At 46.1% G+C, this 20,222-nt stretch overlaps 1 protein-coding gene across 2 annotated transcripts in view; it reads right to left on the bottom strand.

Annotated features, from left to right (window-relative positions):
* Positions 1-20,222, bottom strand: part of GALNT10 (polypeptide N-acetylgalactosaminyltransferase 10) — a 201,839-nt gene that overhangs the window by 32,246 nt on the left and 149,371 nt on the right. For both annotated transcript variants that reach the window (XM_066344675.1, XM_066344674.1), the window contains exon 5: positions 1,505-1,690. In XM_066344675.1, coding sequence (XP_066200772.1) covers positions 1,505-1,690 — 186 coding nt within the window. The remainder of the gene's footprint in view (positions 1-1,504; positions 1,691-20,222) is intronic.

Here is a 20,222-nt window from a genome sequence, read left to right as displayed (position 1 = left end):
GACGACCAGCACGGCTTCCTGTCCCACCAGTCCATTCTCTTTACGAGCCACTGAGTGGCCCAACAAATGGGCAGTTCCTTCAGAACCCTAAACTAGGCGATTTATGGCGAGGCCTTTTTATTTTTTTTGTTTGCTTTCAGGAATGAGAGGCAGATGCAGACCGCTTGGCTTGATTAAATAAACAGTTTACGCCCAAATCGGGGCTATATCCTTTCCCTAACCCGTGGGTCCTCAGACGCGCACGATCTAACTCCGAAGCTCCATGCTGATCTGTGTTGGAATGTAATTGCTGGGTTGTCCCATGGAACCGTGTGGATTCTGCTTTCTGTCCTCACCTCTGAATGGTGGCCTCACCAGGGCTCCTCAAAGGGTGGTCCCTGGACCAGCAGCAGGGGCAGCACTCAGGAGCTGGTTAGACATGCAGCTTCTCAGGCCCCTGCTGGACCTCTTGAATCAGAAACTCTGGGGTGGGGCCCAGCACTCTGCGTATTAACAAGTCTTCTGGGTGATTCTGATGCACACTCAAGTTCTCCCTACACGTCAGTCCTCCATGCTCCCTAAGCATGCTGTTAAGGAGAGCATGCCCATCCACTTCTGAGGGGTTCACTCTTCTCTCTGGATTGATCACTCTTCCCCAGTCTGCCTCCATCACCACCCCTTGCCTGACTCCCAGGCTCAATGGGACATTTCCTTTGCAGTGTCCAACTGTCAGCACCAGCTCACTGCCTTTATCAGAGCCAAACTCCTCAGGGCTCAGGCCTGGTTCTCCAAGCAGCTATGAGACACCAGCATCCAATCTTCAGTCCTCAGGGCGATGGTGGATGACACCTGGATCATGTTGGCCTCCATCAACAGCCCTTCCCTGAGAGCTGTCAGAAACTCCCCATAGGGGAAATGAATTTAGGGAGGCAATGTGCACTCATGAAAGATAGACTTTGGAGCCGGACGGATGGTAACTTTGACACTTATGGCCCAAGGAAATAAGTGAGTCATTCAACATCTCTGAGCTTCAGCTTCTTCTACTATGAAACAAGGGATCCTTTCAACCTGGCATAGTTTTGAGAGACTCAGAGATACTGCTTGCAACCTTCCTGGCTCACAGTAGCAGTGCAGTGAACGGTAAATTGATATGATGATGCCCCCTTGCCCCCATAGTTTGGCTCTTAATGGTAGACAGGCTTGGCTTGCTTTCTAAGAAAACCTGAAGTAATCTGGGAGAGCAATCGTGTCACTAGAAACTAATGTGCTGTATGACTTTGGGGAAGCCACTTCCCTCTCTCTGAGTCGCAGTTTCCTTCTCTGGAGAATGAAGGGACAGGAGTGAATGGGGTTTCAAGGCCTCTGAACACTCCCGAACCTCTGAGCCCCTCGAGACCCCTGGCACTGTGCCGGGTGCCTCTCAAGCAGGCAAGGGAACCCTTCTGGATGACTCCCTGCAGAGGGCCAGGGCCAGTGGTCGATCGCCCATTTCAGGTCACTACCTTGTCTTGGGAGGACCCCTTACCGAGCAAGGGGGGGAGCCAATTGACATTGGCTTCACAGTGTGAGTCCAAGAATGTGATGACATCCCCAATTGCTGCTGAGGCCCCCAGCATCCGGGTCCTTATCAGCCCTTCCCGTTTCTTGGTTCGGAGAATCCTCACGCTGGGGAAATGGGCCATGTAGTCTTCAAGTGGCTTCTTCAGGTGCTCTATGAGGAAGACAGAAGAGGACAGATGGATGATGGGTAAGAAATGCAATCATTCTTGTGACCTCTCCCTTACACGCGCACTGCACTTGACAGTTTAGACACAGCTTTCTGGTACACCACCTCCTTGACCCTTTCAGGCAGGGCCGAGAAGGGCGAGGACCACCACCTGCGTGCTGCAAACGGAGACACTGAAGCTCAAAAAGGACTGGGGATAGTGCCAGGCCTGGAACACAGACAGATCTTCTGTGGGCAGCTGTGGTTTATGCCTGGCTGGGACCCATTCCCTCATTTTCTGGTAACAATACTCTGATTTCTCTTTGGGAAACTGCTCTTCCCCTTCTCAGTCCATTAGACTTTGCCTGAAGCTGGCTCCATCCTCTGGTTCCAAGAGGGAGGAGCATGTAGTTTGGACCTGACCAACCAGGGCATTCCATTCCCTTGGCCTCGGTGATTGGTCAGGGGATGGCAATGTGACCTGATTTGTCCAAATAATAAATCCTGAATTTTTTCAGTACTGAAAAAAACAAAAAAACAAGGCCTGTTCTTTTTTCTCGAGTTAGTTATTTGGTTGGCCATAAGTCTGGAGCTGCTGGTGACATCTTTGGCAAAATGAGGTGATAAGGAGTGATGGGGGGATTTGCTGAGCTTAAAACCAATGTATGGGCCCTGGCCGGTTGGCTCAGTGGTAGAGCGTCGGCCTGGCGTGCGGGGGACCCAGGCTCGATTCCGGCCAGGGCACATAGGAGAAGCGCCCATTTGCTTCTCCACCCCCACCCCCTCCTTCCTCCCTGCCTCTCTCTTCCCCTCCCGCAGCCAAGGCTCCATTGGAGCAAAGATGGCCCGGGCGCTGGGGATGGCTCCTTGGCCTCTGCCCCAGGCACTGGAGTGGCTCTGGTCGCGGCAGAGCGACTCCCCGGAGGGGCAGAGCATCGCCCGCCGGTGGGCAGAGTGTCGCCCCTGGTGGGCGTGCCGGGTGGATCCCGGTCGGGCGCATGCGGGAGTCTGTCTGACTGTCTCTCCCCGTTTCCAGCTTCAGAAAAATACAAAAAACAAACAAACAAACAAACAAAAAACCCAATGTATGAAAAGAGAAAGAGACTCAAGAGATGGAGAGAGACATTACCCTGACGACATTTTGATTCCTCAGATACCCCTGTGCGTGATGCAGATAAATTTCTAGATGTTCTTATTACTTGTGACAACAAGTTCCTCTTTTTGTTTACTCTAATATCAGCTCCATTTCTGCCTCATGTATGGAAAAGTTGTTTTGAATACATCTGAAAAATGGCCTCTTTCTACTAAATGTTGGTTTGGTGTCTCTTAATCAGGATTTTGGCCCTTTTTGCAAACTCTAGTATGACTACTAAAACACCTCTATAGTTTACATCATATTTAATGATGTATACTTTCTCATCACTTCTATTCAATATTGCACTAGAATTCCTAGCTAGTATAATTGGTAAGACAAAAATAAAAAATAAAGGCATAAAGACAGGAAAGAAAATGGTAGTAATGTCTTTAATTGTAGATGTCATGAGTGTTTACACAAAAAAGTCCTAAGAAATCTACAGAAAAAGTAAAACTAATAGGTAAAGGTAACATGGTTTCAGGATACAGGTCAACATTTGCAAATCAGTGATATTTCTATTTATAGCAAATAAAAAACAATGAGGAAATGCAATTAAAAATGATAAAAATGCCATTTACAATTTAACAAAAGAAGTACAAATTATATCTTTTGAAAACTACCAAACATTGTTGAAAGGAATTAAAGACCAAAATAAATGGATAGTTCATGCTTTTGGTTGAATAACTTAATATTGTTAAGATGATAATAAGACTTCCCATATTGTTCTACAGATTCAACATGATGAAAATACAGCTGATTTATTTGTAGAAACTGACAACTGACAGCTGATCCTAAAATTTATGAAAATGGAAGGGATAAAGGGAACCAAAGAGCTCAAACAATCTTTTGATTACACTGGGAAACAAATTTTTTTTTCATTTTCTGTTGCATGAGGTTTTATAACTGTTTCTATATATTTCTGCATCACTGATTTCAAATATGAAATCCATTTTTTTGGTTTATACTCTAGTTTTTATGCAATTTTATTTTCTTTTTGTTACAGTTAATGGCATGCATTGGTTTTTAAATTGGAGTTAAAGGCAACGACTCTTGGATTGAACATAACCACAAGGCAATTAATGTTTTACATACATCACTTTTACATAATTGTAGTTGCTTTTAATGTAAAAAGTTATTATCTGATAAAAACACCCTCTTATTTTGTTTTAAGATTGAATCATGGCTTCTTCGAGTAGGCGTAAATATAAGAATAGTCCTGACACCTTCTGTTAAATATGTGGCTGTTACACACTTCAACGTCAAAGGCGCAATATTTCATCATTTGTGACACATGCATATATTGCCTATTTTCAAGTTCCCCTTGGCGATCAAGACAAGAATTGGGCTCCTCATATTGTGTGTCATAATTGTGAGGAAATTCTTCATGACTGGACAAAAGGAAAATGCAAAGGAATGCCTTTTGGTATTTCCATGGTTTGGTATGAACCTAAGGACCACAGCAGTAACTGTTATTTCTGTCTGATCCATACAAAGGGCATCAACAAGAAAAAACGGCATACGATTGCATATCCTAATGTTCCTTCAGCAATATGACTTATCACACACTCCCGGTTCCAGTTTTCAATGGTTTTATTTCTTCTAAGGACAAAGAAAGTGAACATGGTGATCAAGTGTATTTTGATAAGATGCATGAGGAAATGGTTGTAGAATCTGAAGGGTCTTCTTCTGATGCCAAGCAGTCATTAACCCCTCAGCAGTTTAGCCAACCCAAATTGAATGACTTAGTAAGAATGACATAAAAATTGTCCTCGACTTTCTGAAGTATGAGGAGCATAACTGGATCATTTGTGTGGATCTTAAAATGGTAAATTTCCTGCTAGGACAACAGAGAGGTTTCAAGAAGTATCCTTGCTTTCTGTGTTTGTGGGACAGCTGAGCTCGGGAGAAACACTGGACACAGAAGGAGTGGCCAAAACGTGAAGCTCTGGAAGTAGGGATGCAAAATATTGTGAATGAACCTGTAGTTAATCGAGACAGGATCATATTTCCCCCACTTCACATCAAACTTGGCTAATGAAGCAGTTTGTTCAGGCTTTGAATAGAGAAAGTGAATGCTTTCAACAATATAGTGCGACCGTAAAGTCATGGTGCATTTTTGACCCGTCACAGGAAAGCAACATAGACGATAGAAATGTGAAATCTACACCAAATAAAAGAAAAAACCCTCCCAGTTTCTGTAGGATGATGTGGCAGCATGTGCGCATGTGCAGATGATGACGTAACACCGTGTATACAGTGGAGAAGCCCATGGCCATGCCAGTCGAGATGTGGATGGTACAGAGGCAAGTTCAGTGTGTTCTGTGGCTCACTAAATTCAAACCCATGACCAAAGTGTAACGTGAATATCGAAGCGTTTATAACGAAGCGCCACCACATAGGAATAACATTACTCGATGGGATAAGCAGTTGAAGGAAACCGGCAATTTGGTGAAGAAACCCAGTTCTGGTAGGCCATCAGTCAGTGACGAGTCTGTAGAGGCTATATGGGATAGCTACCTAAGGAGCCCTAAAAAATCTGTGCGTGAGCCCACATCGAACTGCACTGAATAGGTATGAAACTGGGAGAGTCTCCTTTTATTTGGTGCAGATTTCACATTTCTATCATCTTTTGTTGCTTTCCTGTGACAGGTCAAAAGTGCACCATGACTTTACGGACACACTGTATTATTTCTGCTTTTCCTGCCTTGTCTTTCGAGAAGATAAAAGCAGGTGTATTCGATGGACCTCAAATTCGAACCCTCATACGTGATGAAGAATTTGCCAGGAAGATGAGTAAGGAGGAGAAAGCAGTATGGCAGTCTTTTGTGGCAATTACAAAGAACTTCCTTGGCAACAAAAAAGCAGAAAACTATGAATTTCTGGTTCAAAGGATGCTGTTGGCTTTCCGCGACATTGGATGTAACATGAGCATTAAGATTCACTTCCTGAACAGCCACCTTGATAAGTTTCCCAAAAATCTTGGAGCTGTTAGTGATGAGAAGACTACTGCTGGAGCATCACACGAGATTGCCCTCAACAAGTACACAGGCGCAAGAGCTACATATGCAAATTTTTACCTGAATAGAATTTAAATAAGTTTTGCGCAAATTTTATGATTAAAATAAGTGTTTTAATATGTTCTATTTCAAAATTGTAGACAAATTCTGACGCAATCATATCTTTTAGTGTATTTACCATATTATATAAATTATTATATTTTCACAAAGATGATGCCCAAGAAGACATTCTACTTCATTATGTTAAACTAAATGTTGAAAATTTTACAATAAGATGAAAACCTAAAACTTGAATTGCAAAAAAAACTGTAGCTTACAGCGAAAAACTAATGTCAGATTTGAGATCAGCACACTCGAATTAGGTAAGAACAAGTGTTTTTTGTGGAAGCAACAAAACTTGTTCCTCAGTGTTACTTATCCATGAATGTTTACAGCAACATTATTCACAATAGCCAGATGGTGGAAACAACCCAAGTTTCAAATGCCTCATGAATGTATATACAAATATAGAATATATCCATACAATGGACTATTATTCAGTCATAAAAAGGAATAAAGAACTGATATGTGCTACACCATGGGTGAGTCTCGAAAACATAAGTAACAGCAGCCAGACATAAACGGTCACATTATTGTATGATCTCATTTGCATGGAATTCCAGAATAGGTAGTTCATAGGGACAGAAGGCAGAGCAGTGATCACCAGGGGCTGGGACAGGGGAATGGGGAGTAACTCCTTAATGGGTATGGGGTTTCCTTTCGGGATGATAAAAATATTTTGAAACTAGATAGAAGTAGTGGTTATAGAATATTGCAAATGTACTAACTGCCACTTAAATCCAGACTTGAACATAGTTAATTTCAGGTGAATTTTTACCTCAATAAAAAAAATGGATAAAGGATATAAATAGGTACTCCAAAGAAGATACACAAATAGCCTATAAGCACGTGAAAGATGCTTATATCATTAGTCACCATGGAAATGCAAACCGACACCACAAAGGGATCCCATTCTACTTTACATCCACTAGAACCGATAGTCAGAGAGTCGGATAATAACAAGTGTTGCCAAGGATGTGAAGAAACAAGAATCTTCATACACTGATGGTGGGGATGTCAAATGGTGCAGACACTTTGGAAAACAGCCCGGCAGTTCCTCAAACAGTTCAACACAGTTGTAACCTAGTAATTCCCCTCCTTGCTATCCACTCAAGAGAAATGAAAACATATGTCTACGCAAAAACCTGAACACTCATGTTTGTAATAGCCAAAAATCGAAAACCTTCCAGATGTCCACCCAATGATGAAGAGATACACAAAATGTAGAATAGCCGTATAATAGAACACTAAGTATTGGGTGATAAAAAAGGAACAAGCTATTGCAATATGAACAAGCCCTAAAAATATTATGTTAGAGTGCCCTGGCCAGGTAGCTCAGTTGGTTAGAGAAGTGATTGTCAACCTTTTTTACACATGGGGACTGGTGAAAATAAGAGAATTATTTCAGGGAAATCACTCTTGAGCAAAGAGAATTTGACTAAGATCATTGGGTCTATCATCGTCATACGATATTGAGGTGGTTAACTCTTTCGCCAACTGGCATGAAATTTCTGGTGGAGTGGTCTGCAGACTGGCACTGGGTTAGAGCATCATTCCAATACGCCAAAGGTATAGTTTCAATCCCCGGTCAGGGCACATATGAGAACCACCCCAATGAATGCATAAATAAGAGGAATAACAAATCACTGTCTATTTCTAAAAACCAGTAAATAAAATAATTAAAAAAATATTACACTAAGATAAAGGTGTCAGACATATTAGATTAGATATTATATGATTTTATTTATTTAAAATGTTTGGAAGGGAGAACTACAGAGGCAGAAAAAAAATTCGTGGTTGCCTGACGCTGGATTGGGATGGGGATTGATTGCAAACAGGCATAAGAGAACTTTCTGGAGTGATGGTAGTATTCTAAAACTAGATTATGGTGATAGTTTCACAACTGTATAAATTCAGTTAAAAACACATTAACTTCAAACTTAAAATGGGTAGTTTTTATGGTATGTAAATTATACCTTCATGTGGCTGTTAAATTCTAAAAAAAAATCAATTGTATTTCTATATACTGGCAAGACACAATTGAAAAGTGCAACAAAAATAGCATTTGTAATAGTCTCATATATAAAGACCCAAATTAATGGAGAGATAAATAATATTTATAGATTGGAAGACTCCATATTAAGAGCCAGTTCTCAGCCCAGAAATAAACCCATGCCTTTATGGTCATTTAATATTTGACAAAGGAGGCAAAAACATACAATGGGGTAAAGATAGTTTATTCAGTAAATGGTGTTGGGAAAATTGGACAGATACGTGCCAAAAAAAAAAAAAAATGAAACTAGACCACCTTCTTACACCATACACAAGAACACTAACTATTGGGCAATAAAAAAGGATAAATTCAAAATGGATTAGAGACTTAAATGTTAGACTTGAAACCATAAAAATCCTAGAAGAATACACAGGCAGTAAAAGCTTGAACATTTCTTGTAGCAGTATTTTTTCGATATAGCTCCTTGGGCAAGGGAAACAAAAGAAAAAATAAACAAGACTACATCAAATTAAAAAGTTTTTGCACAGCAAAGGAAATGATCAACAAAATGAAAAGACAGCCCTGGCCGGTTGGCTCAGTGGTAGAGCGTCGGCCCGGCGTGCGGAAGTCCCGGGTTTGATTCCGGCCAGGGCACAGAGGAGAAGCGCCCATCTGCTTCTCCACCCCTCCCCCTCTCCTTCCTCTCTGTCTCTCTCTTCCCCTCCCACAGCCGAGGCTCCATTGGAGCAAAGGACGCCCGGGCGCTGGGGATGGCTCCTTGGCCTCTGCCCCAGGCGCTAGAGTGGCTCTGGTTGTGACAGAGCGACGCCCCGATGGGCAGAGCATCGCCCCCTGGTGGGCGTGCCGGGTGGATCCCGGTCGAGCGCATGCGGGAGTCTGTCTGACTGCCTCCCCGTTTCCAGCTTCAGAAAAAATATAAAGAAAAAAAAAGAAAAGACAAGCCACTGAATGGGAGGACATACTCGCCACTGCTACATTTGATAAGTGGTTAATATTCAAAACTTATAAATAACTTAAAAAAACTTAACACCATAAAAAACAATCTAATTAAAAAACAAGCAAAGGACCTGACTAGACACTTCTCCACCTAGACACTTCTCCAAAGGGGACATACAGATGGCCACTAGGCATATAAAAAGATGCTCAACATCACTAACCATCAGAGAGATGCAAATTAAAACTACAATGAGATACCATGTCATGCCTGTCAAGATTGCTATCATCAATAAGTCAACAAACAACAAGTGTTGGAGAGGATGTGGAGAAAAGGGAGCCCTCATGCACTGTTGGTGGGAATGCAGATTGGTACAGACGTCTAATGCAACATGGAGTTACTTCAAAAAACTGAAAATGAACTGCTCTATGACCCAGCAATTCCACTTCTGGGACTATTTCTGAAGACACCTGAAACGCTAATCTGAAAGAATAGATACACCCCTATGTTTATTGCAGCAATATTTACAATAGCAGCCCAATTGCCCATCGGTAGATGAATAAATTAAAAAAGCTGTGGTACATTTATACAGTGAAAAACTACTCAGCCGTAAAAAAGAAGGAAACTTTACTTTTTGCGGCAGCATGGATGGACCTGGAGAGCATTATACTCAGAGAAATAAGCCAGTCAGAGAAAGACAAGTACCGCATGATTTCACTCATATGTGGAATCTAATGAATAAAGTAAACAGACTCATAGATACAGAGAACAGACGGACAGCTGTCAGAGGGGTGGGGATTTGGGGAGCTGGGTGAAAAAGGTGAAGGGATTGAGCAAAGAAGAAATAACTTAGACACAGACAACAGTGTGGTGACCACCAGAGGGAAAGAGGGTGGGGAAGTGGAAGAGGGGAAAGGGGTCAATGGTGATGGAAGGAGACTTCACTTTGGGTGGCGAACACACAGTACAATATACAGGTGATGTGTTATAGAACTGTACCCCTGAAGCCTATATAATTATATTCACCAGTCACCTCAATAAATTCAATAAAATAAAAAAGTGCCGCCCTGGCCGGTTGGCTCAGTGGTAGAGCGTCGGCCTGGCGTGCAGAAGTCCCGGGTTCGATTCCCGGCCAGGGCACACAGGAGAAGCACCCATCAGCTTCTCCACCCCTCCCCCTCTCCTTCCTCTCTGTCTCTCTCTTCCCCTCCCGCAGCGAGGCTCCATTGGAGCAAAGATGGCCTGGGCGCTGGGGATGGCTCCTTGGCCTCTGCCCCAGGCACTAGAGTGGCTCTGGTCACAACAGAGCGACGCCCCAGAGGGGCAGAGCATCGCCCCCTGGTGGGCAGAGCGTCGCCCCTGGTGGGCGTGCCGGGTGGATCCCGGTCGGGCGCATGCAGGAGCCTGTCTGACTGTCTCTCCTCGTTTCCAGCTTCAGAAAAATAAATAAATAAATAAATAAATAAAAATAAAAAAGTACCAATTCACAAACTGATCTAAGTATTACTATGAAGTCAATAATAAAAGTATAACATTAAAAAATGGGCACATTGCAAAGGCATTTCACAAAAACATGATATACAAATGGCCAGTAAGTGTATGAGATGGTCACTTCTCATCTAATCACAGAAATGCCATCTCAAAGCATGATACCATTCACTAGTAAATGGCAAAATTAAAGACAGGAACAATAATAGTAGGTGTTGAGGGAGCAGTGAGCAATTGGAACTTGCACTCGTTGCTGGTATAGTCACTTTGGAAAGCTGCACGACTGCTTCTTATAAAGCAGACATGCAACTATTCTACAGCCAGCAATTTCACCCCTTGGTCTTGACCCAAGAGAAATAAAAACATACACCCACAAAAAGAAATGATGAATATCCATCGACAAGTGAATAGATAAAAAAGTCATGGTCAAGTCATACAATAGCTTCTTACAAACAAAGTGATTAAGAAAAAAAGATGATTCATCCAACCACTTGAATGAATTTCAACATTATTACACTGAATCAAAGAAGCCAGACACAAACAGAACTGAGTGTACGATTCACTTGAAGTTCATCAGTAGCCCAAATAATCTACGATGACAGAAGAACAGTGTTTGCCCTTGGGGTGTGGGGACTGACTAGAAGGGAGCACACGGGGCCTTTCTGGGGCGAGGCGATTTCTGTATCTTGATTGGGGTGCTGGCTTCCCAGCTGTATACATGTGTTAAACCTCATGGAATCATTTCTGTACATTCAGATAGCTATACATTTTTTCACTGTTTGTAACTTCTAGCCTAATTAAGAAAAATTATAGGTGAAAACACACATTCTCTTAGTGGATAATGGAAGGTAGTGGAAGTGTTGCCTACTGGGGACCAGGAGAACTGGGCTGTGCTCCCACATCCGGCCGGTGAGCCCGTCACTATTTCCTCTGGGTCTCAGTGTCTCTGAAATCAGAGTTTGCACCAGAAGGTCTTCAGTGGCCCTGGGCACAGGCCTCGCAGGAGCCCAGGCAGGACATCACCAGAGCTGGCAGGCTCTCTGCCCTTGCCGCTCCTGGGGTGACCACCCTCCCTAACCACAGTCTGAGTCCTGCTCTGAGGCACTGCCTCAGGGATCAGAACAGGAAGGGCCTCCTCCCTCAGGGAGTGGGTGGAGTGAGGGGAGCACCCAGCACCTCAGGTTCACTTGACCTCAATCGGGGGACTGTGATGCACAGCCAGGCCCGGAACCCACTGGGGTCGTTCAGTCTCTTCATTTTACAGACAGAAAGCTGAGGGCCAGGGGAGGGGAGGGGAGGGGAGGGGAGGGGAGGGGAGGGAAGGGAAGGGAAGGGAAGGGAAGGGAAGGGAAGGGAAGGGAAGGGAAGGGAAGGGCCCACCCCTGGCTGCCTGGTCCCGAACCTACTGGACCTTTCATTTTTCTAACCCTGTAAAGAAATGAATCACTTCCTCTGGTAAGGAAGGTTACGACTGACAAAGCAGCTTCACGTATTTTTATCTTCCTGGCTTCATGAAATCATCCTCTGCATCTGACAGATGAGAAGACTAATGCTCAGAGAAGCTAAGAAACTTGCTCAAGGTCACACAGCCAGTGAGTTGCTGGGTTTCCTGTAGAAGCACAGTACTTTCCCTTCTGGTCATGTCTTCAACTCTGACAATCATACACCACTGTGTTACTTCTGTCTCTTCTACATACCTTACTACAACTGACTTAGGTTTTATAAACCAACTCACTTTTTATTTATTTATTTATTTATTTATTTATTTATTATTTATTCACTTATTAACTGAGAGGAGGGGAGATAGAGAGGCAGACTCCTACATGGACCCCAGCTGGGATCCGCCTGGTAACCCTCATCTGGGGCCGATGCTCGAATCAACTGAGCTACCCCTCAGCACCTGGGGCCAAACACTCAAACCAACAGAGCTACTGGCAGCAAGAGGGGGAGAGGGTGGGGGATGATTGCTTCTCACGTGTGCCCTGACCAGGGTGGAACCCGATACTTCGCACACCGGGCCAATGCTCTAGTCAGTGAGCCAACCGGCCAGGGCCCCAACTCACTTTTTTAAATTCAAGGTTTTTATTTAGTTATAAAATCTATTTTAAAAGGAAATGTTAAACCCCATCAATGGAAAGTCACTATCACTTGGGATAAAGAACTGATAAAAAAAAAAGTCCACACAATATGAATAGAAAATAAGGATACTAGATTTTTGCCAGATCCTCATTCCATCCTCCCCTCAACTGGGAGCTAACGGTCTGCTGTCCACGAAGGAAGATGTGGACATCCAAATGTACCTCTCCATTTGAGCTAATCAGAAGAAACAGCAGAGAACTAAAAACAGAAACCGAACTCTCCACGTGAGTCCGTGTTCCTGAATGCCAAGTCTCTGAGCCGCCTGAGAGCATCTTAGGGACCACTTAGAATACTTTCGTACGGGCACACTTAGAGAACACTGCCGGGCCACTTGATGTAAGTCTCCAGAACCTTGTGCGAGATGAAGTGTGTCTCACGCGGTGTTGGCTAGTGTCCTGTAGGTAGGAGCAATGAAAAGATAAACAGAGAAACCAGGATCTACGCAGACACAGGCCGAGGCTGGAGAGCTGAAAACACCCTGGGTCGCCTTCCTGCCTGCTCGTGAAGATGAATACGGCTTCTCCCGCCCTTTCCCACTTATCTTTGGAACAGTGACTCTAGAAAATAGAAATCGATTTTTCCTAATTGAGGGACTAAATCTTTCCAAAAGAGGCTTTCTTGGGCATTTGAGACGAGATAGCAAGAGGCATGATCACACTCCAGATAGGCGACTGTTGGGGTAGGAACAGTATCGTAAAAAGAAAAAAGAAAAATCCATCGTCATTGTGACCAATGCTTCTTCTTGGCTGGGTTCAACTGGTAGGTCATTAACTCGGGGCTGAGATAACTGCCTATACCACACACCACTCCTTCCATCAGAATTAGAAATACCGCCCGCTCCAGCTCTGATCACTGAGGGTCCGGCTCGGGCAGAGCCCCACTGCTAAATCACCGCGGACGCAGATGGCTGCATCATTACAGATCAAGCAGTTAAGGCCTTTGGACAGCTTGTGGTCAAGTCAGAGCCATTATTGAGGGGCAATTATGTTCCTCCTGTCCTTACTAGAAAGTACATTTCCACAGAACCAGGATTGTTGTCTTATTTTGCCACTTGGATGAGGACGTTCCATAAAGTCATAGAATTTTAGGGCTGAAAGAGACTTTTGGTGAAGATGATGATGGTTAGGACAATGAAAATTACACTCACATGTGGAACTCCCTGCTTCACATACGTAATCTCTGTCACCTACAAATGGGGTACTATGGTCCTATTTTATACAAGAAGATGCCATGAGGCTTAGAGCAGGTGATGTGACCTGCCCAAGGAACATAGTTTATAAATGATGAGGCGCCTGACCAGGTGGTGGCGCAGTGGATAGAGCATCGGACTGGGATGCGGAGGACCCAGGTTCGAGACCCCGAGGTCGCCAGCTTGAGCACGGCCTCATCTGGCTTGAGCAAAGCTTACCAGCTTGGACCCAAGGTCACTGGCTCGAGCAAGGGGTTACTCCGTCTGCTGAAGACCCGCGGTCAAGGCACATATAAGAAAGTAATCAATGAACAACTAAAGTGTTGCAACAAAAAACTAATGATTGATGCTTCTCATCTCTCTCTGTTCCCATCTGTCTGTCCCTCTCTCTGACTCTCTCTCTGTCTCTGTAAAAAAGAAAAAAAAAATGATGAGGCCATGGTCTAAAACTCAACTCTGTCTGACTGCAAATGAGCAGGCTCTTCCTAATGTACCAAACCCCAGTTCGGCCTCACTTGAGCCAGTCCTTACATTCCACCCAGAGAGGCCTGGGGTGGGGCAGAGAAGTTAAATGTCTTGCCCAGAATCACACAGTGAGTCTGTGACACAGTGTTGTCTACCTTGGGATTCCCCTCACCCTCCATCTTCATAAACACTAGGGTAGGGATAAAACAGCCTTCATCAAAGTGCCTGCGCTCATGGGTTTATAACAGATATCTAAAGCTGTATTAAGAAAGATTCTGGGCCCTGACTGGTTGGCTTAGTGGTAGAGTGTTGGCCCAGAGTGTGGAAGTACCAGGTTTGATTCCTGGTCAGGGCACACAGGAGAAGCGATCATCTGCTTCTCCACTCTTCCCCCTTCTCTCTCTGTCTTTTCTCCTGCAGCCATGACTCAAACAATTCGAGCAAGTTGGCCCTAGGCACTGAGGATGGCTCCATGGCCTTCCCTCAGGTGCTGAAATAGCCTGGTTGCCAAGCAATGGAGCAGCGGCCCCAGATGGGTGGAGCATTGCTGTGTAGGGGGCTTGCCGGGTGGATCCCAGTCAGGGCTTATGCAGGAGTCTATCTCTCAGCTTCCCCCCCTCTCAGTTAATAAAAAAGAGAAAGATTCTGAGACTATATCCTGGTTCAGCACAAAAGTGCTAGGGCTGAGAACAGGTGTCTTCCCTGAAGCAGAGGGAGGCAGCTATCCTAATATCAAATACGCATCATTTCTATTCCAAGGGCTGCTTGGATTATAAAACCAACACAGAATGGTTTTTGCCCTTATTTATTTAAGAAATTAAATTTAATGAGATGACATTGGTCGCTAAGAATAGATAGGTTTCAGGTAAACATCTCTATAGCATTTGAACTGTTGATTGCATTGTGTGCCCATCACCCAAAGACAAATCATTTTCTATCATTTGTCCGTCTAATTTAATGATAAGCCGGAGCCATCCAGTGAGGGGGAAGCTTATTCTGAAGGTGAGCCCACGTCACCGCCAGGCGCTAAGGAGGAGTTAGAAGAGCACCCATCGGAGCGCTCTCAGGCGGGTTCTGGGTGCCCCTCCTCTGCATTTGTTCTGTGCCTTCACCCGCCAGCACCTGGCCCGCTTGGGGCTCTCTGTGCCCATGTGCTAGACCTCAGCCAAGGAATGTGATATTGGTGGGTAATCACACACAAGGAGAGCACCATGTGGTGACAGAGGCAGAGAATGCAGCAATGTGTTTACAAACCAAGAAATGCCAAGGTTTGCTGGTAACACCAAAAGCTAGGAAGAAACAAGGAAGGCCCCTCCCCTAGACCTTTCAGAGAGAGCATGGCCCAGCCAACCTTGATTGGTGACTTCTAGGCTCCAGAACCGTGAGAGAACCAACTTCTGCTGTTTCAAGCCACCCCGTGTGTAGTGTCTTCTTATGGTGGCCCTAGGACACTGAGACTGAAGGGGGGGGGGGGGGGTCTCATACACTGACACTGTAACGGTGACACAGCAAGAACATGGCCCTGGTCCAGGCCACCACTGCCCTGTCTGGGCCACTGCAGTCCGTGGCCAAGTGCAGCGGCTGTGACTGCTGTCCCTGATCCCTCTTTGGCCTAGTCTGCACATGGCCGTTCAGGTGGTCTCTTAAGAGAATTAAATCGCACCTTGTCACACATCCACTCTCTGGCTTCCCATATAGCTCTTGGAAGGTCCAAAACCCTTACCAGGAAATGATGAGGCTGTGCGTGGTCTCCACCTCCTCTGCAGCCTCATCCTACCCCTCCCTCCCTTGCTACCACCCCCTCGCCCCCATCATCTTCTTTCAGGTGTTCAAAGGCCCATGGCGTCTCCTGTCACTGCTGGTCCTTCTGCCTGGATTTCCGAGCTCCCAAGCCCCTCCATACACGCCCCCTGGTTAACTCCTGCTCATCCCTCAGATCTCGGCTCAAATTTCAACTCAACCCTAAAGCCTTTCCTGGCCTCCCAGACCCCAGCAGGTGTCTAGGGCAGGTCGCCACAGAGTCCTGGAACTTGTCCTCACTCACTCAGCTCAGGCCATCCTTCCGTATTCACGGCATGACTTCCTGTCTCCCTCTCTCTAGGCTCCAGGAGGGTGAGCGCTGGGAACAGTGACTCCCCGTGCCTGGCGCACAGCCAGAGGCACCTACGGGAACCTGTTGAGTCCACACACCTCCCTCCGCCACCGTTTCATTTGATTTCACTACCCTGTGAGGCAAGCAGGCCACACAATTCACAGTCCTCGTTTCAAGATGAGGGAAGTCAAGCTCTGAAGTGGTGACAAGACTCAAACTCAGTTTGCTTTGTTCAGAAAATCTTTGCCCTACTGCTGTGTGTAATCAAACTAATTCCCAAGTAGGACACCAGAGGTTCAGTCGCTGCCCCCCGCCCCCCCAGCGAGGCAGAGACCCCTGCTCCAGAGCCCCAGAAACAAAGGAGCCCTGTGTGCCCCTCGCTCCGGCAGGACCCGCGGCGCAGGAGGGGGAGAAGGGAAGTGGGAAGAAGTCACAAGCCAGACACGTGTGTCAGCATCGTCCCAGCGCTCAGCGGTCTCCAGGGTGTTGTTAACAGCGCAGGGCTGCGGCGGGAGGGGCCGCCCTGGGCACCTCGGGGCGGCTCCCGGGGGCTGCGGGTGTTCTGGGTCTCGTCATGTCTCGGCTCTGCCGGGCTTCTGGCTATTAAAATGTCATAGCTCATCTGTTTCTGGACTGATTTATTTATTTGCAGGGCTTCCACAAGCACTGCCAATCCATTAGCAGCAGGGAGGGCTCAGAGAAGTCAAAAGGGCCACCCTGTGTCCTGCTTTGACATTCAGGTGTTGCTAGCCCAAAGGAAACTGTAGGATGAGGTGGCCCCGCACCTTCGTCATCCCTGTCACTGTCCGGGCTTCTGCCGGGTGCTCACTGCGTGCCTGGGCCCTGTGTCAAATGCTGTCCTTTATCCACATTGTCTCATTTCACCACCATGATAGCTCTATAGGGGAAACTGAGGCTCAGGAAAATTCTATGCTAACCTGTGTTCAGACAGCGAGTAGGTGTCACAGCAGGTGTTTTATTATTAACCATGAAGCTATACCATCCCTCAGTGCCCTGCTCTGTCCACTCTGCCTGGTGGGTACTGATTTTCAGCCCTACAGCCGCAAGCTTATCCCCCGCCCCCTGGGATGTCCAGGGCTTTCACTTGCCTGAAAAACTGAGGGACAAGTAAATACAGTAGCAGGAAAAGCAGAAGGTGGGATCGGGCAGGAAAGCTATGACTGCACGAGGACCGGTTCCGGCAGGTGAAATGCACAGGCATTCAAGCACCATTTAGGGTTTAGAAAAGGAAAACGGACCAGACTTTCGGGAGAGACATACTTTTTTCTGGCCCTGAGTCCCAGGAAGGAACTTCAGAGAGTGGAGAAGCTGAAAGGGGCCTCAGAGTTCAGCTAGAAGACCCTTTCCATCTTCCTCTGACATGGGTTCTCTCATGACAATCTAAGGGGTAACAGACACGATGTGCCATTTTGAAAAACCAGCCATTCCTTTTCCCCTCCCCGTTTCCATCTTTTTGGTAATAGCTTTATTGAGAAATAATTCACATAACACAAAAATTGTATGCTTTAACACCCACGTAAAGCATACAATTCAATGTCACCCAGCCATTTCTTCCACTGCTGAAAGTAGCGAACCAACTGTACCTTAGCAAAGGCATTTCTGCCAGGGAGAATTCGCTCCAGTTTAATCAAAGAAGCATTTGCTGCACTCCTGCTTGCGTCAGGAACTATGCTGGGTACAGTCCGTTCTGTTGCTCTAACATGATGGTTTTCAAAATGTGGTGCCCAGCCCTGGCCGGTTGGCTCAGTGGTAGAGCGTCAGCCTGGTGTGCAGGAGTCCCAGGTTTGATTCCCGGCCAGGGCACACAGGAGAAGCACCCATTTGCTTCTCCACCCTTCCCCCTCTCCTTCTTCTCTGTCTCTCTCTTCCCCTCCCGCAGCCGAGGCTCCATTGGAGCAAAGTTGGCCCGGGCGCTGAGGATGTCTCCATGGCATCCACCTCAGGCGCTAGAATGGCTCTGGTTGCAACAGAGCAATGCCCCAGATGGGCAGAGCATCGCCCCCTGGTGGGCATGCCGGGTGGATCCCAGTCAGGTGCATGCGGGAGTCTGTCTGACTGCCTCCCTGCTTCTAACTTCGGAAAAGTAAAAAAAAAAAAAAAAAAAAAAAAATGTGGTGTCCAGACTAGTGGCATGAGCGTCATCTGGGACCATGTTAGAAATGCCAATGCATGGCCCTGGTCTGTTGTCTCAGTAGACAGAGTGTCGGCCGCTGTATGGATGTCTCAGGTTCAATTCCCAGTCAGGGCACACAGGAGAAGCAACCATCTGCTTCTCTCCCCCTCCCTGTTCCCCTTCTCTCCCTCTTCCCCTCCTGCAGCCAGTGGTTCAGTTGGTTCAAGCATTGGCCCCAGATACGGGTTGCCAGATGGATCCCAGTCAGGGTACATGTGGGAGTCTGTTTCACTATCTCCTCTCCTCTCACTTAAAAAAGAAAGAAGGAAGGAAAGGAAGGAAAGGAAGGCAGGAAGGAAGGGAGGGAAGGAGGGAGGGAGGGAGGGAGGGAGGGAGGGAGGAAGAAATGACAATTCTTAGGCCCCACCCCAGACCTCCTGAATCAGATGGGACAGGCCTGCTGAGCTGGATTTGATTATGATTTCCGACTAATTCTGATATGCGCTAACATTCGAGAAACACTGATCTTAGTGCAGAAGGTGAGCTTGGAGAAATAAACCTAGGCCATTGTGGCCATGTTAGAATCTCTGAATGATTAAAGAGAAACCCACGTTTCCTGCTAGAAAAACTGAAGTTCTCTAAGGAGTCCAAGCCTACGCACTGTCCCCAGCAAGCCCGTGAGGGGGCGGTGCTGGCTCGGGAGCCCTCCCACCCCCCTCCCCTGGCTCACAGGGCCCCACCGGGCCTGGCCACCCCTGTACCGCCCTCTCCAGGGCTCCTCTCACCTTCAAGTGAGAAAAGCTCTGAGGAACCTGCGCACCTCCCAGGAGCTCTGAAGCCTCAGCCCCACTGCCCCCGGGGGAACTGGTGTCCACACACATGCCCAGCAAGTCGCAGAGTCTGCCTTCTGTACCCTGGGGAACAGTGGCTTTCAAATAGTGACTACAACCCATAAAAAGACATACATTTTACATCACGACCTGGTACATATATATATATAACTGAAATGGAAGGTGTGATGTATTCAGATGTTCTTTTTTTTTTTTCCTATTCTATCCTCCTGTATATTGTTTTTGTTACAGAGCTGGTCGACCCCAGAAACTGATTTCATAGCCCTCTAATGGGCCTACTACAATGGGAAAAACCCAGGTCTAGGTCACAGTCTGGCACCTACAGTGTTAAATGATGCCCCACGTGATCTGGAGGTCCTCTGTGTGCCACTGGCCCTGACCTGCAGATGGCTCTCCTGTCAAAGATGACCCCATTGTTGGGACTTATTACTATTGGGCTTCTGAGAATGCACAGAAATGGACCCAGGTCCAGTTCTATAAATAGGACTGTCGCTGCACTGCTTACCTCAACAATCATTAATAGAATCCCTCCATGTTGATTTGAGACCTCTAGAATACTACATGGGTGGAGAAAGTCATTACTTCCAAATGGTCAATGTCCTCCCGCCAAAGACTGCAGAGAGCCTATTTTAGGTGTCTCTCCTCTCACCATAAAAGCTGCCAGGAAAACGCGTCTACCGGGGCTGAAATGTCTATGGGCCTATTGTCTCAGCAGCTGGAAAACATCAAGGACACAGCAGATCAGAGGGAACTGAACCCAAGTTCAAAGGCCAACAGAGCTCCAACACCTGGCTGACGTACCTTCTGAGTCAGGGGTTTCAACACTATCCTACTCAATGCCCCTTCATCTAACAGTTCTTTTGTATGGTCTCCTTTAATATTCTAAAATAAAATTCATAAACAATAAAACCTGCTGAACATCCAATTTGAAAAAAATTCTATAGGACGCTCTAACTGTGATATAAAGGAGAAATAACAGAA

The sequence above is a fragment of the Saccopteryx leptura genome, chromosome 6, assembly GCF_036850995.1.
Source record: "Saccopteryx leptura isolate mSacLep1 chromosome 6, mSacLep1_pri_phased_curated, whole genome shotgun sequence".
NCBI lineage: Eukaryota > Metazoa > Chordata > Mammalia > Chiroptera > Emballonuridae > Saccopteryx > Saccopteryx leptura.
This window is presented reverse-complemented; position numbering and strand designations above follow the sequence as displayed.